This window comes from Manduca sexta, chromosome 27 (assembly GCF_014839805.1).
Source record: "Manduca sexta isolate Smith_Timp_Sample1 chromosome 27, JHU_Msex_v1.0, whole genome shotgun sequence".
Taxonomy (NCBI): Eukaryota; Metazoa; Arthropoda; class Insecta; order Lepidoptera; family Sphingidae; genus Manduca; species Manduca sexta.
Genome location: NC_051141.1, coordinates 17,608,008 through 17,626,865, shown reverse-complemented (window position 1 = coordinate 17,626,865; position 18,858 = coordinate 17,608,008). Strand labels below are relative to the sequence as shown.

Here is an 18,858-nt window from a genome sequence, read left to right as displayed (position 1 = left end):
TTTTTTTTCTATAATTCTGTATTTGTTATATTTTTTTGTAGAGCAAACAGTAATTTTAGTGAATATGTTCAGATAATTTTTCCAAGATAAACTGTCAGTGTCGTAAAACATTGCCAGACATTATAAGATAAATAAAAGTCATATCGATTATCACAAAATTTAATACTAAATATTCGTTACCAATACATTAATTCGATTTATTTTACAAATTCGAGTAATTTTAACTTGAATAATTATTGAGAAATAATTATCAGTATAATGGACAATAATTGATAAAATAAGATACGAAGAATTATTGTCTATGCACAAATGATTAGAATATGGACGATCATAGACAAAATTCTAGAGCTGGCCAATTATAACTTATTTAATACAAAATCTATTAACGATAGTGAAAATTAAATTCCCCTTTACTCAAAACGTTTAATAAAATTAACTTGTCACTGGTATATGTAAAAGACGTAACACTAATAGACTAAAAAATTTCCAAGTAAAGGAGAGTTAGCCTCGATTATAATGGACTACCGTTTAAAATCACTAAATGCTTCTCACACGTCTGGTTGGCGAGTACCAACCACGCAAAATGCCTCGCACAGCTTTAAGACATCTTGTGTGGTCTGCATACTGATGGGTTGTCTAAATGGGATCAGAATACAGGCAACCAATACGTGTGAAAAATAGTTCGTCGATTTACTGGATTTTGTTCATACATTCAAATCACACCATACATATCCAGTACACTATCCCTTTAATTAGCGGTGTTAACGACAAACATAAATTTGATCCATTATTTTGATATATTTACAACTTACAAAAACAATTATAAATAAATTAAAACTCTGAACTTATATGTCTGCCCTTTGAATGGCACATTCTCGTGTAAATATATTTCCGTCTACACATTGTCGCCAGAGACCCAACTTGTACTGTGCTCAATGCCTTTAAATCTATATTTGTACCGTAATATAAAGAAAAGAAGAAAGGAAGGACATCCGCTGACAAACAGTTTAACGGTCTATACATGTATCTAAAATACATCACAACGAATCAAATAGTTAACACATTAAGAAGAGAAATATATACATATTTTAAGAAGTATAAAAATAAATACATACTTAAATAACCAATAATAATATCCTTTTTTATTTGGTCAAACTCGTCATATTCAAGATCAAGTTCTCAGCAACAGTAAGACAGAAAATCGTCAATTAAATTGTAAAAATAATAATTATTACTATTAAATTGAATATACTTCGAATTAATAAAATACTATGTTTGAATATACCCCAATAAGTAGTCCAAATTTAAAACAGTTTTCAAAATGGCTATTTGAAATGTCGATGATACGATAATCGAAGTCATTTTGTCCTAATAATGTCTTCAACTTAACCGAGTTAACAAATAAAGTAGCGCAATAAGAATAACCTATTTTGCAATTGATTATATTATAGTACGAGGCTATGTACTTTAACAAAACTATATATGTAGCTTCAACGCTTGTGGTTAGCACATCGGTAAAAGAAGGAAAATTAGCGCCGTGGACAATGATTAACTTCAATCTTATCTTATTAATGTATAATTATTTACAAACACCTTACGTGCTAAACTAAATCTAAATATCATATAAAACATAATACCGAATATAAATTTGTTAAGAAAAGATCAAGGTAATCATAGTTTCAAGCTGATAAAGAATTGTATATATTGAATTATTCTCTATACAAAGTAAGGAAATATAAAATAGATTCTTTAGACATGAACGGCCTTGGAGCCAGAATAGAGTTAATATAAATTGTATTTAGTAAACACTAATACAAATTCTATTAATTAATTATACTAATTCTCCTCAATCAAAGAAGCACGCCCATGACCAAAGATATAATAACAACGTAACAATGGTCGGTAATAATCTTACGGACAAATTTAATTTTATATTATATGTTTAATGCGTTATTATTGGCTTTTTCAATCACGAAAAAAAGGTAAGTATTGATTTGTATTGAAATTATATGTAACATGGGGTAACATTGTAGTGCTTGGGGTAAAATCACATTTCTAATGTCGTTGCAAATAATCAGGTTTTTGTCCGTAAGAGCCTAAATTAATGCAAAATAAAGGTGAACTATGCGTACAAAATCAACAACAATAGAAGCCTACGAATATTTGGTACCGTTTAACTCGTCTCGGGCTTTTTGGCTAGGTCTTAGAATTTTCATAAACAGTTATATTATGAGAAGATGGGATGCCATTAGGAAATTATATTGTTTTATTACACTTTTTTTTTGGAAATAAGGATTTTGTTGGATGAATTAATATTAATAATATAAAAAAAAAGTAATTTCCCAAAAAAATCGAATTGTTCAATCTCATCTATTTACGATTTAATATATATACCATTCACTATTTTCACATTCCTATAAACCTCCAAAGTCATTCTCAATTATATTATTATAAATTCTCAATTATAATTATATAATCAAAAATCTTGGTAAATAAGATGTCTTACTTTCTAATTATATTTGAGAAATTTATCCTTTAAAGCCATTATCGAACACTTTTCACTCTAGGTTGCCTTATTGGGGTCATTTGTCTCAAAATTCTTATTCAACCACAAGTCTGTTAATTATAATCAGACCCAAAAATCTGTTTAATATCGACCACATCTCTGATGACAAAACATGCAAGCACTATATTACTTCTAACGTAAACTTTTTGGAGTAGTGCAATTAAAAATAAATCTGGGCTTTAAGTACAAATCGTGAGCATGAATTAAAATTAAATATTTTTTGTTACTTAATACCTAGGCTTATGGTTATGGTGGGGACGGTGTGGTGCGTGCACTTCCGGATGTCTCGCGTCGCGGTGGTGGTGATGATGGTGGTGTCGCCGCTTGTCTCTGCCGTGACCCCCTGGGTACATGTCGGACACAACTAATTCCGAGCCGTCCTTAGGTGCTTCTCTTTCGTGCCTTCTGTGACCTTGGTATTTTCCGCCTGCCGCCTCATGCAGCTCCTCCCACGCTTGCCTGTAATACCTGTTAAGTCCACTTCTAGACTCTGATGAGGAAGAATCGAGGGACGCGACCGTGTTGCAGTCCGGGGACACGTGGTGCCTGTACCGCTTCCCTTTGTTGTGTTTCCTGCTGGAAGGTGGGATAGATACATTAATGTAAACCCCAAGATACATCCGGAGGTGCTTCTTTAAATAGGCGTGAGTGAATACGGAATTATGCGATGGTGTCGTTGCAGGTTTTGCGAAAATGTGTTTGGTATGTGAACGTGGGTGTTGTGGTACGCCGCCGATGTGCGGTAGAGTAAGACGACAGCTAGATTTAATAAATACGAACAGTAGAGGAAAACAAAACTCTTTTTTAATCAATCAAACGCTAACAAAATATGTGTGGAGTTTGACCTTAGGAAAATACAAGAACACCTGTATATTTTAGCTGTATACGTGCATTTATAGTGCTATATGTTTTGTGTACACGTCTACGTAGGTAATTAAGCTGTGGAACGTGATGTTTGAAGCCGTGATTTTTATTTTTCGTTATTGAAAATATAATATGACGTGTGCTCTATTTGCGGTGCTTGACGTGGCCTGACATGGTGGCTGTATGTAAATAAATATATGCGTATACTATTTTATATACTCTACGGGCATGTCGTCGCAACGTTGAGTGCTAAAAGTTTACAGTTTCTATAATATTGAATCATGATACGCGCTGATACTATATGTGGTCGCCTAAAGCTTTAAAATATGAATTACGACAAGCCACTATACTTCGCTAGTCATAACATTAATATAACACTGCATTGTATATATTTCATTTTGATTTTTTTGTTAATTTATAAAATCGAACCATTTACCCCATAAACGTTTAAATCCACCTCATATTGTATTTAGTATACTTATAAGAAAATTTGTATAATTTTGTTTAGTATTATACAATCCCATACATCTTAAATAAGGTGTAAATGAATTGCACTGCGACTGATTTTTATGTGACGTCGAATTAAAACCAAAAACATATAAGTATATTAATAAATATTTAGCATAACATATTTTATATAACGCGTTGCGACAACCTTATATAATGAACATAATATAACTACTACAATTAACTATGTGATTTTAATAATTAATTTTTATAGCTTATCATTCTACCCCAAAATCCGCTACCCTCAGCCATCATGTCAACGCCGCGTAGTACCTTAAAATATAAACGAACTGGCTATAACGGGTTGGAGAAGTGTCCGGCGCGGTGCGTGTGGCGGTGGCTCCTGGCGAATTCCCGCCGCCCAACCTGCTGGTCAGGGAACGGAAGCGCGAGGAGCGTGTACCAGCGGGAGGGTAGCTCGCGGACCGCTGCCGGGGGGTGTTTGGCACCGCCGCTGGCAGTTCAGGGTTCATTTTTTAGATATATTTCGACTATATACTACCGAACCGTTTCAAATAATTTTTACAATATAGAGAAGTAATTTTTCGGATACGCGTAATGTTGCCATGTTTCAACCAACCCTTTTAACTTTATATCTATTTTCGACTACAGTGAAACTCGGGTTGAGACGGCATTATACATAGCAAAGCAAAACGATGATTCGCGTGTCTTACAATATTATTAAATTTACGTTTCAGAAAGGCATCGATAAAATATTATAGTTTCCGATATAATGTAACGACGATAACAAATATAATAAGTGGAACAACTCCTACGTCGTTAACTGAACTCATTTATATTTTAAGGTACAATACCTGATGAGTATTGGGGTAACGCGCATTTCAGGGTAAAACAGGTAAACTCTGATGACACTTGTGTTCGTAATTAAATAGTATATTTCATTTTTGGTAATACGCTGGTACTAAAGTGATTACTAAGCTTAGATATTTAATGTACACTCACCTTCTAACAAGGATGACGATGGTCGTTATTATGGCTATGAGGAAGACCAGCGCTCCGAAGGCGGCCAGCGCCACCACAGCACCGATGTTGAGCCTCGAACCCACGGTCTCTCGCCTCTCGCCGTCGACTGGTTGGGGTATGTTAACACGTGGCGTCTGTTCCGCGCGGATATTATTGCCGCTGCCAAGAATCTGAAATAAAATTATATTATTATTCTAAATTAATATTTTAAGCATTGTAAAATGAGGTAAAATAACATAAATCTTAAGTTGTATTATTACTCGACATTTTATTATAATATTCGGCATGCCTGTTAAATGAGGTAAGATGTAAATAAATATATATTTGTACTATATACCGCGGGAAGAGTATTGATGGTCACCTAAGTGTGACATCGTCCATTCATGCTTGATAAAAATTCTGAGGTCACAAATGTTCTACGAAGCAAGAAGGTCTTGAGTTTTTACTCTTTTGACAGTTGAAGGTCAGCACAGTTTGCTTCAAGGCAACCATAGCATGAACATTTTGAAAACTAACAAAGTAGTCACAATGGTTAAATAACTCCGCTACACTTATAATGTTCAATGTCACGAGGAAATTAATGGCGTAACCAACCCTGGTCCAACAGAAAAAACATAGGTAGTACCTGGTTTTCCCTCGGGTGACTTGCGACGATAATATGCGGGACGTGGCTAGTGGGCGAGTCCTGGTTGTCAGCTACCGTGACCTTTCTCTCCGGTGGTCGCTCGTAAGTCCTTGTGGTCGCCCTTTCCGTGGTCGTTTTTGGCCTCAAACGTCGCGGCGGCTCTGGTGGGACGAACGGAGTGGGAGGCGAGACTGGACGCGCCGACGTGCTAAACCTGGGAGGCAGGACTAGTCTAGGAGTGGTCGGTGCGGGCGTCGGGGACGGTGGTAGTGTACGGGTGGTCGGAGGTGGTGTGGATGTGGTGGTCGTCGTGGTCGTGGTAGGACGCTCTTCGGCTGTAGGTTAAAAATAAATATATAATATAATAAAGAAAAGTTGCGATTCTGAATATAAATAAATAACGCCCTAGTAGGTCTTGGATCCTCGTTTCTCGAAAACCAAAATATTGTATGTGAAAATTAAAATAAATTCGTTCATTGGGTCACCTAGCCTAAATCAGGTACCATTTTAAATGACTCAGGTAAATCAATAGAAAAGGAATTAATGGTGATCTGGTATAAAGACTTAAGAAATTTACAATTCGATTCCCAATCATCTTACCGTGACAACTTGGAGCCGGACTGTCCCACAGTCCAGACGCGAGACAGGCGATCTTCGCACCTCCCTGGAGCTTGAACCCTCGGGCGCAGGAGTACTCGGCGACGGCACCAAACACGGAAGCATTGTGCAAGAGAGACACATGGCCGTTCAGGATCTGTGGCGGATCTTCGCACTGGACCACTGGGGTGGGAAAGTGGTATTAGTAATGAATGATGATGAATGGATGGATATCTAAGGTGTCGTGTAGACGCTAACAACACAGTATATGATACTGATAGTTGATATTGCTAAAACAACTATCAATTGCTAAGTCGATGACTTATGACCATGACATAAATGTCCTTTACATCTAATGTTGCTCTTCCCCGTAACAGTAATTTTTCAAATCGTGAGTTCAAGACGACAATATCATCAGATTGTGGTGATCCACTTTGATGTAAACATGCCACTCACCATTACAGAGCCGCGGCGTTCCGCCAATCGAGACTCTTCAAGCCGACTGTAACATCAGTTTGTGGTATTACTTGATCAACTTTGGGTGTAAACATGTCACTCACCATCACAGCGCGGCGGCGGTCCGTTCCAGCGTTCGTCGATGTCGCACACCAGTCGCGACCGGCCCACCATTTCATATCCGGCCTGGCACGAGTACTGCACGTGAGACAGATACGACACGGACCCGTTGATGAGAGAGTACGAGCCGTGAGCGATCTCCGCCGGGTACCCGCATTCGATTCCTGAGTGAGAATTTAGGATTGGTATCGATTTAAATGTTCTGGATATAAATATATAAATAGGTTTGTTAATAAGTAATTCTCTAGTGATGGTGGCAACAGTCATAGGAAACGTGAGAGAATCAGATAAGGTATGGAGTATAGGGAGATTTAATTTTTTTTCGCAATTGACCATACAAAACGTAGTACCTAAGTATTAAATCTTTTAAGTACTTCTTCAGCGCATGTCAGTTTCATAATATGATCCTAGTCGAAAAGATCCTTTCATACCTCACTACTGCCATTTTTAATAATTCATCACATTATACTATGATAATCTGTAAAGAACGCCACTTACGTTTGCAAACCGGTGGTATTTCGTCATAAAAACCAGTGTCGAGACATGTCCGCACGGTGGGCCCCACCAAGAGATGACCCTCGTCGCAGGAGTACTGCACCGATGCTCCCACTTCGAAGCTCTCCGTGGTCATGGTCGAGTTGGGCGGCTGCTCCGGCCTACCACATGCCTTCGGCTCTACGGTACAAACAGAAATTTCGCATCAGGTCTTGAGAGGTGAAATTCGCGCATTATTACGTGGAATGCAGAAGTATTCTAAATAACAAAATTCGCAACGCTCTGATAACCAAATCGCATAGCAACATTCGCATCTTCAAAACAGTTGGATTCACTTACGGTGCTGACAGATGTAGTTGAGGCGAGCTTGACAGTCTGTGTCAGCCCAGAGCCAGCCCTTGGCGCCGTCGAAACGCGCGCAGTCCTCGCCGCCGCCCGGCGCGTTCCAGAAAGAGACGGTGACGTCATTGCCGCTCACCCACTTCCAGTTAGAAGGGTCCTGTGGGTCCCGCACGGCTCCCATCCAGTATTGACTGCTGCTGTCGCTTCTGTTGACGATACATCAGTTGGATATTACAACTGTGCGCATGCAGTCAGGTAACATCGACAAATTTGATGATAAAATACAACAGGTACACAAATAAAACAATTAAGTTAAATATTATAAGTCAGTTCTCCAATTTTACTATCATATAGCTTCTCATAGCTGAATCACTATGTAAGCCGTAACTAGCGGGTAACGTTCGTAATAACCACATCACTGCATTTCAGTAGAACTTGCAAATGCTGAGGTCACTGATGCGCGTTAAACACATAGTCTTAGGAAACGTTATGCGACAATACGTTTAATACACGAGAAAAGAAATTGTGTTAATGAACAAAAATATTTATAAACATTCGCATACCAATTATTATTTACTTAATTTAAATTAATTAAGCATTATAAGAGATTTCGCAAAGCTTTTATAGACATTGTATAACTGAAACAATATTTTATTAATAATTCCCAATCTCCAGTTTGGAAAAGGCACTAACCGCCAAATTGCTTAAACGACATTATCAAGAATCAGTTATACCGGAAGGCTTCCAGCTCGGTATTAGTGCGCAGACATGCGGAAAAGTTATAGGAGTGAGTAACTCCCTTACAATTATAAGCTATGCGTAATTAAACATTTCACTCCGTTATAGAATTCATTGAACTGAGTTGTAATAATATTAGGATTTCAGTTTGGCTACTGCCTTATACGTGTGTTCGAAACCAGATTTCGAATTCCAATACAAGACAGAAATCAAAACCCTAAACGTATTTTGAATGTAGCAAACTGCGATGGATCTAATTGAATTATAATTTTTAAGTAAATTTTCCTCTCTCCTGAGATAAAGGGTACATTTCAATTCCTGTTGGCTTCCCTTTATATAAAATTTATGTTGAATCTAATTATCATCAAAACAATTTGCAGACCGCATACATCTTTATTAGTACCCATACGTCGCGTCGATTTCCGTTTCGGACAATTTCACCTCTCACCACTGCCTCTCCCGCATTATCATCGGTGAAATCGAGCGTCATGTTGGCGCTCATGTCGGTAAAGTACCACGGTGTCATTTGGAGGTCCCGTTCGACACATAACGGATTCGCCCCTAACACGACGTACTTCGAACACACACAAGAAATGCGCAAGCGCAGACGAAATTGCAGGTGATTTTTTAATTAGAAATACACGTTGGTTTATAATGTGACGTAATGAGACATATATACCTGGCGTAATCGCATCCTATTTGTGATAGACGGAACGCCAATTAAAACGAAATGTGTTTTAAAACCATCATTATCAGAACGAAACAATTGTCTAAAATAGCACCCATTTTAGAAAAATGCAGATCTTAGACTAATTTATTCATACAGAATATTCATCTAAACAGTTATGGAGGTAGTCGTATTTTATATGTTTTCCGAGCATTCGCGCCGTTCGCTTCCCCGGCGAACGCTCGGCGTCGTGTGTGGTGTAACGGGTGTCGATGTGTAGCGGATCGGTAATGGCGCGCCACACGTACGACGATTTGAATCATTGTCTATAAATTAAGATATTTTTTTACTTTCAAACCGACACGGTGGAGGTTTTATAAATAATAAACACACGAGTCTTATCTTAAGAGTTACTTCACTGTTTTGGCTTTGACCTGTATTGTAATTCAATCATTGATTCTTTTTCTACCTGCTTACACCTCACTTTTCTATAGGGTCATGCAAGAAACTTTTTCTATGTTGCTGTATGATTTCAATGGCTGTCAGTTTAATGTCAACGCCTACCAGTAAAAAAAAACACATAAATTGATTAATTGCCAATATTTATTATTTAAAAATGCTGGCTTTTCTGTTCATTAAGAATTATTGTATGGGGACAGCGAATACAGACTGTAGATTTCGAGACCTGGATTAGACTCCCAGATAGTATATACTTTGTGCGTTTTCTAACATGATTCTTTCTCGAGATTACATGTTGCAATGACTTTTTTAGACTGCGGCGGTGGCGTTGTTGTACTGCATGCGCAGTACGGCATTGCTCTGAGATCCTGGGTTTTAATCCCGGGTCGGGCAAAATAATATTTGGGGCTTTCTGTTCAGTATCAGCCCGCAGTCTGGAATTTGAGCACTTGGCGAAAAGTGGGTGCATCCTGCAAACCGCTTCGGGGATAAATGCCTGATATGTGTTTGCTTTTTTTGGTGTTTTAGCAGTGGCCTTCTACGTGAATAAACTTGCGTAGTACTAATCCTAGATTTTAGTGGGGTAAAGATGAAGTATAAAATTCTATTATATCAAGTTGTCAAAATGGCGACGTATTTTCCAAGTAACACCTCTGGCACAATGGTATTTCGCGTTAGCATTAAAATGAAATCGCAATAAGATACGAAACATGTGCACTGAGTACCTATGATGTGTTAATGCTTTAATGACAGAATTTTAAACTTGTGGTATGCGCAACCCTTCCCAGAAAAATGATTCGTCAAGTTTACGAAATTGTGTATTATAACTAATTTGAACCTTTTAATTTAAAGGATACAATTGATATAACGTTTGAGTCAGTGTCGGCTGTTGGAATACCTACTTTCCGAAATTGCATAGGGTTGTCATCAATTCGTAACAATATATCTTTATATAGCCCAAGAGAGTGTTGCTCCGAACTATTAGTTGCACAAATAGACCATTAGATTATTCTGTGACGGTCATTTCCAGTACAGATCACGCATGCTTATTATATCTATAATTTCCTCGTGTTATTTACAACGTAATGTCTAATCGTGTGCTTCATCCGAAGTCATAACACGAGCTGATGTTGACAGGCAAAAATATTTATTTTTTATTTAGCTATTGATTAAATAGAAAATATATCCTTGAACATATTTTTTTTTCTGAATCAAGGGATTCAGATATATAAGAGTTGCTTACTATAGAAAAAATTCTTAACTTATTCACATACGTACTGATCTTTTTTTCAATTATTTTCACCTTTGATACGCACAATCGCCAGCAAAAGAAACATATGAACTCACCGATGCCGTCTCCACAGTTCCCAGCTTATAAACCCTTGCAGCGCCGGGTTGCTCTCATCCACCAGCGTTCCTCCACGGGTGCGGCAGAAGCCGAGGGCATCCCTGAAGTTAGCCGGCTGCCGGTCATAAAAGATGTAGCATTTTCCGTTGTAAGTCGCCGTACTGCCAGGAGGTTGGTCTCTGAACTGAGGGCATCTTTCAATAGGCAAAGCCTGGTCAGTGTAGACGAATGCCTCGCAAATAGACAGTTGGCTAGGCGAAGCAGCTTCAAGATGGACGCTAACGAAGGCGCCTGGCATCGGAGGGTTGCAGGGAAGGAAGAGCGGTTGCCCTTCTTCCAGGAATCCGGTGAATCGGTTGCATATGGGGTTAGTGCCTAGGTCTGGCCGGTTGTTGCCGACTCGCACCACGATGACCGCTGGTTTGTTGGCACCTGAAGCAAAAAAACAAATATTTATGATCTACCTATTAAGCGTTTGGGTGTAATCAGTGTCAGTATTCTTTTCGCTGATGAGTGGCTGCTATTACACGTGATGGATGACATGAGTAAATCTGTCCTGTAAAACTCCCGCTACTCTTCAACATAGAAAACATTATCAGTTGCGCCACTCAAGGGTATTCCCATACATCGCTTTCGATAGGATTACAGTATGTCTAATGTAAGTAGTTATCACGATAATTAATCGCCAACGGTCTTCTTTATTGTATTATTTGATTTATTAAATTAGATTTACATATCGAAGTCTTTTTCTTCGACGTGTTCGTCCACCCAATGCTGAGGGTAGGCCTCTTGACTTGCACGCCATGCATCTGTCTAGGGCAGTCTTAATCCAGCTTTTCCTCCCACGTGGACCAGATCATCAGTCCACCTCATCAAGTGCTTGCCCCGGTTTCAATGATCAGTTCTTGGCCTCCATTCAACTACTACTTTGCACCATATGCCATCATTCCTGTGGCATATGTGACCCGCCCACTTCCACTTCTGTCAAGCTCTCAAGCATATCGAAGTTATGGATAATAGTCGTCTGACATTAACCTCAGTGTGGCCATAGCATTACGTTGTAAACTGGTAATTGCGACCGCAGATAGTTTTATAAAATATAGATCCCCGAGAACTTTCGTCATTTTACGTTTGTCTCACAACTTTCACCTTTGCTAGTAGTCATTTGGGATTGCTGAGCCGTGCCGCATTGTAATTTAATATAATAGTACTCATTAAAAGGGTTCAAATTGGAATGGCAGATGAAAGTTGCAGCGACACGCTTCAAAGACTTATATAAATAAATTGTAAGAATGTCGCATAGAGTGTATTATTTCCTGGTATATTTAACCTTTCATGACCCCACCCTCCCCGATTTGTACCAAATGTGCTGGTTGTACCAAAGCGTAGGGTACTAAGAGTAATAAATATTTTTATAGTTGCAAATGTCCTAAGCGCCATAAAACCCACATCATTAATATCTTCGGAATTATTTTTAAAAAGAATACTTACAGTTTGAACTAGAATGCTTAAAATTACACTGATTCACCAATCAGATTCACTTAAACCCTGAGTGCATTGTTAGTCCATTGAAAAGTTACATTTGGGGTTACGTTTTTTAGAGGACGCAATTTAATTTTTTTGAAGTGTAGGGGGGTCAGTGTAAAGCGAAAACCAAGTTTGTGGGGTCGCCACCCTTGTCCTACGGCTGCCATCTTGAAAATAGGGGTTGAAATGGTTTTTACTATGTATCTCTTAAACTATTTATCTGACAAAAAAAAATTATAAACATTTTTTGTTGCAAATTAAATTTTCTACAACTTTGGTCCAGTAACTTTTTGTCGTAGAACTATAAATAAAAAAGTTATAAGCGAAATGTAACTATGTATCTTTAGAAAACAGTTTCTGAGTATGGTATTATGCAGTTAATAGTTACGCGGCCGCTCGGCTGAGCATCGCGGTCGCTCGGTCGCTCGGTCACACGACCACCTTATCTATCAACTAGGTACAACTTTATATAGTTTAGGGCTGAACTGATGATGACGATTAATAAACATTTAATTATATATTTTTATTTATTTAGTTCTGTTTACCGTAAAGTTTAGAATGACGATATGAAACAATAATAAAATATTTTACAAAGCAGGTGTCTTCATTTAACGGAGATCTTCGCACTAGACTCTAGGCCTGTATCGTAGAGAATTAAATTTAGAATGAAACAAGCTTTTGCATGCGGCTTCGCCCGTGTGATGGATTTTTCGGGGATAAAATTCAGCTATATATTTATCAGATAGAAAGTAGCCTATAACCTTCCCAGGGTGTTAAACTAACTCCATACCGAATTTCATACAAATCCGTTCAGTAAATTTTAACCCAATCGATAACATACCTACAGATAGAAAAAAGCGACTTTGTTTCATAATATGTATAGATGAGAATAAACTCGCAATTTATAAGAAAGTAAAATATTTTAGTATGGGTCTTGAACTCTTCCTAAAGAGAGTTGTCGCCCTGCTATAAGTAATTCTCTGAACGTATTTAATATTTGGTCACACTCGTGACTTGCAAATATGTTCTAACTTATATTATTATTAAGTACAAACTATTCGATTTATTTAGATAATCGTTAATAAGTTATTATTTGTACTACAGCTCTATAACATAGACAATTTACTTAACATTTTAGTTTATTAAAAGTTATTCTATTCTAAATAATTTCACATATTATATTATAATGATTTATGTTTAGTTATACATTAAAAAAAACAATTTTTGGATTTTATCGCGCATTTTATATTTTAATTTTCTTTGCAGGAGACTTTGCAGCCTTCTTGGACACGGGCGAAAGGGAGCTTTCGATACGGGATTTAATTAAAACATAGAAACGACGATAAAATCCAAAAATTGTTTTATTTTAATATTATTTTATGTCGCATAATATTCTAACAATTATGGTTCGTGGAATATTTTATGTTTTGCGTAAGATATTCGACTGCATAAATTATAATTACGTTTTATTACACAATTTTCTTTTACGCATTTGCATATAGAAAGGTTTTAATATCAGTAAGAACATTGAAAATATTTTAGAATATAAAAAGTAGTTTTGTGAAAATATTTAATGTATTTAACGTATACATGTTTCTAGATTTATTTAATCCAATTATAAAAATAAACCAAGAGATCGTAGAGTAGAAGGTTAATGAAATGATTAGAGTAGATCAGACATTTTCATAAATAACTACGTGTTCCAGAATATTCATGCATTTCTACGTCTACTAAACGTAGTCTCAAAAGCTTATATTTCCTTTTAATATTTCCTATTATTAATGACCTACATAACTGCAAAGGTTGGTATCTATGCAAATGCAACCCTGTGCGCAAGCCGATGCGAGATAGGCGGAACGGGGCCGCGCCGACCGCGGTCACCAGCTATCATACCTCATCATTTCTACTTGACATTCTTCGTCGAGAAAGCTGCCGCGTGCGTTTCTCACGATACCACGGCGGCTTCCTTCAGAGATTGCGAACTTGCGCCGCGCGTGACACGGGCGTCGTAAAAATGACACATTGGCAGTAACGGGTTGAAATTAACTTGATACTGGTTGGAGATAATATTCCTTTTTTCAATGAATCAAACTTTCACAAATATATTTGTACTTCTGGTTGTGAAGGGTGAAATTTTCCGAATGGGAAGCAGACACATAATTTAGGTGCTAATAAATTGTAGCCAGCTATGCTATAAATATTAATTATTTATTTATTAATAATATAATTAATTTTAATAGTTGCTTCAGGTTATGTGGACCCTTAGCAGCTGGTACTTACTTAATTCAAAATTCGAACGCGATAAATAAATATTTGTTTATAATTTTACCCATAGTAGGTTTCAAGTCCAAAACAGTTCTTTAAAAAGTTTACTTCCGTGTCATAAGGATTTAGGTTCAGAAATTATACATATAAGAAAGGGTCAGATAATCTTGGTACTTGCTCAATGGTAACAAGGACTATACGTTGTCGCGATTTGTAGATATCTGATCGTAAGCGCTTGCTTTTGTTGATCGAACCGTTATAAAATTATCCCTATTTATATAATAGCTAGTTCTTATATATAATTTAATTCCACTAGAATGTATGGATGGAAATTCATCATCAAATATGTATGTAATATACCTCTCAAATAAAAGACGATCCAACGTCATTGTCTTCGCTTTGATATATTTTACAACGTAACGCTTTAATTAAAATTAAGGTTTTCCCCATTTTTACTTCTGTTCTTACCTGAAAACAGCCACAATTGCTCTACCAGGCTAGATGTTCGCATAATCACCAAGGGCCTTATTCTCTATCCCGCACGTTATTTTGACAGTGCGTAACAAGCACGTAACACAACGCATCCTGTTTAGGACTATAGAAATTTGACTTACAGAATACCATTCCACGCACATTTCTCGAAGATAACATGACACGGCCGCGTTACGCGTTTACACTATCATACAGAATAAGGGCCCAGCAGAACCTTAGTGAACCATCTACTGCATACACTACTCACCACAGCAAGGTTTCCCGAAGTCCAGGCGTACGAGCTGCACCATATAAGGCTCCAGCAGATTGACGTACCACCAGGGCACGCGCTCCGCCTTAGTAAGGGTACAGGTGTCAGGGTTAAAGGAGGCTGCTGTGCTGCCGTCCAGGGCCCGCTGGGGCACGCCGCCGTCCTCAGTCGAAGCCTGCATCGGAGCTTTGCCTGCTGCCACGTTCAGTACTGGAATAGGAATATTTAATTTAAATATTGAGATTTAAATATTGAATAGCTGTTTAAGATATTTAATATTTAGTAAATAGTTTTTGGCACACAACTGTGTGCCCGACCAGAGAATTAAATACAGGAAGACAATTCTCACTTCTACCAATACCAAGGAAGATCAACGATAAGTTATTATAAAGTAATATTTCTATAACAAGTGAAAGTCGATAATAAAAAATTAGTCTGCGACATGGATTATGATTTGCGTGGATAGTGCCGTTACCTGGCGTGACACGTCGATTCGTGCAATTATCGACAGTTAGCACAGCACTAGTTCTGGCAACACGATAATCAGCCCGTTATGGCGTGCAGTCATATGTAATTTGTTGTGACATCGATATTCTGAATATTATGTTCGTAAACGCAGAAACCGCTGAGCAGATTTTGATGAAATTTAGCACACGGATACGCAATGTTCTGGATTAACATCTATCGGTTTTTATCCCGAAAAAGGTCTTCGGAAATCTTCGTTATCCTTCGTAAATCAATTGCGAAAATTCACGAGCTAACTTCAGTTTATTATAAATGCCAATTAAATATCTCGGTTCTATGTCGCTTATCGTAATTTTTCGAATATAAAAGTAATAAAGTATCGTGTAATTTTATGTACATAAAATATAATGATATGTTAATGAAGTTTTAGTTACCATTAAGTTTATATGTGTAACTGGGTTAGAGGAAATGTGGCCGGAAAAACATTACCCTCTTTCTGAGGCAGTCGGGTAATATAAGATAAGCGTACCTACTTAGATTGTGCCGAATCATCAGACAGCGAAGCAAGCAGAGGAATCCAACATGCATTACTTAAAATTAAATGAGACCGTTATTTTTAATAAGTAATAAATAACTGTACTGTATTTACTGAACTTGAAGTAATGTGAGCTCCAAGTGTTCTTGTAGACATTCTACATACCGACACAAACGAGTGTTACCACGTTGCATGTTGTAAACAATCATTACTTTGTCTCCTTTTAATAAAGTATTTGAGAGTTAAAAAAAGCCATCTGTAAATTTTCTGTCATACTTCGAAAATAGCAGTTTCTATGCGTTTATCCTCGACCAAAAAGATTGTGTTGAAATGTTTTAATACGGGCATGGTAAGTACAATGGATCTTGTTTTATAGAGTCTAAACTTCAGTCGACCACAGAGGGCAATTGTACGCTCTGTCTCTTCACCGAATGCACGCCCATGCACGGGGGACACTTTCGCGGCGCTAGGCACTCAATTAAATGTCCATACCTTATGATTGCCAATTCACATTGAGACCAAATAAGGGTCCCAAACATTTCCTGAACTTTTTCCTTCTTTCCATCCTAAGAGGTTTCCCTATCCTTCCCAGCTTTCCTCCAGGGCCCTACAATCTCTAAGGCGAGGGATTCCAGTATCTCATTAGCAGGATTTCCCCCCTAATGATTGCGGGGTCAGATATCCAAAAAAAAAAATCACGGAGAAGACGTAGTAGTTATGTCCCCAAATTATTTCCATTCATATTATTGCATTTGTGCTCGAAATGGCGATAAGATCGACCCCTATCTCATCATGAGATTGAACACGCCAGGAAAAACTCCTTAGTCTGCATGTTCGCGGATAAAGATATGATGTACGTTTGTTTTTCATCATACTGGATCCAGGTCGATTCCGGGGCGCTATTTTTACGTAATGTAAAACCATCATCAGGTTTTACTTAAGTAAAGTAAGAGACATAGAGTCCAGCTCACCGAAACAAGTTACTGTGAAAAGTGCGGTTCAAGAATAAGGAATTAGATAGACTGGCATAATTGTGCCAGCTGTTAGGGGACACTTTGTTACTTTGCCGTTTAACGTTTTCCTTAGCCTTCATTGCACTTAACGTCAGGTACAAAAGCTTTCAATAAAGGTATTTTCCTATGTATATAGATTGTCCAGGGGACAAAATACCTTACACTAAAAGATACTAGAATACAAAATGTCCCCGAATATACTACCCTGTTTGTAAACATAGAGGTAAAGCTCCGACGAGATGGAAAGTGGCCGCGGCGGTGCGGAACGGACAAGTTTTTGCACCATCCCACGGCACAATGGCGTTTTTTCTGCGACCAGTACACGAAATGTGTATTCATTGTGTGTTTTTTATAACTTGCGAGTTTACTCGCCTGGTGAGCCATTATCACAAGATCTGTAGTGCATTGAACTATGCCCATCTTTAACACTTATAACGCACTATATATAACAATTATAAAGCACTGTACAGCACTGAACCACATTCTTCGAAGATTCTATATTATAAATAACATATTGTCTAGTAATCATATCAACATAGAAGTGCTTGCAATGTTGGTTGGCGATAACGAAGGCACCTGTGCGGAAAAAACATAACTGTACTTAGTGTTTGCCTCTTGCTTACATTTAGTTTTATAAATAACATAGCTAATTTTAATCGTTAATTGATTCTTAACCTCAAGACGTTCTAAATTTGGCATTTATGTTTATTCAACGGAAATTTTAATAACCAAAATGTCGCACAAACATGTTTAATTACATAATAGATTAGAAAGTTTCAGAGAATTCATGGAACTAAGACAAATCAATTAATAAATTACATAACGTTTAGAGAAAGGTTCATTAATAATTAAAATATCGCGTTGCTACTTCTTTAGGTCGAAAATAAGAGGATTTGAAAAAATCGGAAACCGTTTTTACTTGACTTCCTTAACGTATTACAGCGCTCTGTATAAAAGACATTAACGAGTGGCGTACAATTTTATGCCAATAAATTAATTCAATTAAATTGATGAATAAAGTATGTCTCCTCCTTTAATATTTAAACGCCGTTTAATACGTGTCAATTAACAAATATACAAACATTTACACTAGCTTTCATATTTATTTAATAAGGTAAAATTATTAGATTTTGCAGGTTTAAAAAATATTTAATCACTTCCATTTGAAGACAGGTAAAAAGGCAAAGCAAACGCCCAAACAGTTTTATGATGGGATTACACCCACCTTAGCTGATCTGAGTGGGGCTAAGTGGCTTGTATGAGTTCAGTTGCACCATCGGAGCACATGTAAAGTAGACAATGCAAATGGCAAGACGAGCAGATAACGCAACCACATTAGGCTCCAAGTAACCACCGGGTGGTGAAATATACCACATCTGAATACAAATACAGATATTACGACACGAAAGGAATGTGTGGAGTAAAGGCTTCAATGAGTATAGCTTCTAGAAATTAAATAAAATGGTAATTGAAATGCATGTTTTTTTAAATCGAAAAATGACAGCAGATTAGCATTGAGCTTGATGTTTGAAGAAATTGTATG

At 37.4% G+C, this 18,858-nt stretch overlaps 1 protein-coding gene across 2 annotated transcripts in view; it reads right to left on the bottom strand.

The window, feature by feature from the left end:
• Positions 1-145: 145 nt before the first annotated feature.
• LOC115447445 overlaps positions 146-18,858 on the bottom strand; it is a 47,188-nt gene continuing 28,475 nt past the window's right edge. The window contains exons 3-11 of one of the 2 annotated variants that reach the window (XM_030174487.2): positions 15,300-15,512; positions 10,768-11,200; positions 7,554-7,762; positions 7,218-7,394; positions 6,704-6,883; positions 6,147-6,326; positions 5,547-5,881; positions 4,901-5,091; positions 146-3,139 (exon numbers count right to left, since the gene is read on the bottom strand). In XM_030174487.2, the coding sequence (XP_030030347.2) occupies positions 2,794-3,139; positions 4,901-5,091; positions 5,547-5,881; positions 6,147-6,326; positions 6,704-6,883; positions 7,218-7,394; positions 7,554-7,762; positions 10,768-11,200; positions 15,300-15,512 (2,264 nt within the window). In that variant the 3' untranslated portion in view covers positions 146-2,793. Of the gene's footprint in view, positions 3,143-4,900; positions 5,092-5,546; positions 5,882-6,146; positions 6,327-6,703; positions 6,884-7,217; positions 7,395-7,553; positions 7,763-10,767; positions 11,201-15,299; positions 15,513-18,858 lie in introns of both variants that reach the window. The other variant, XM_030174486.2, reaches the window with a different exon arrangement.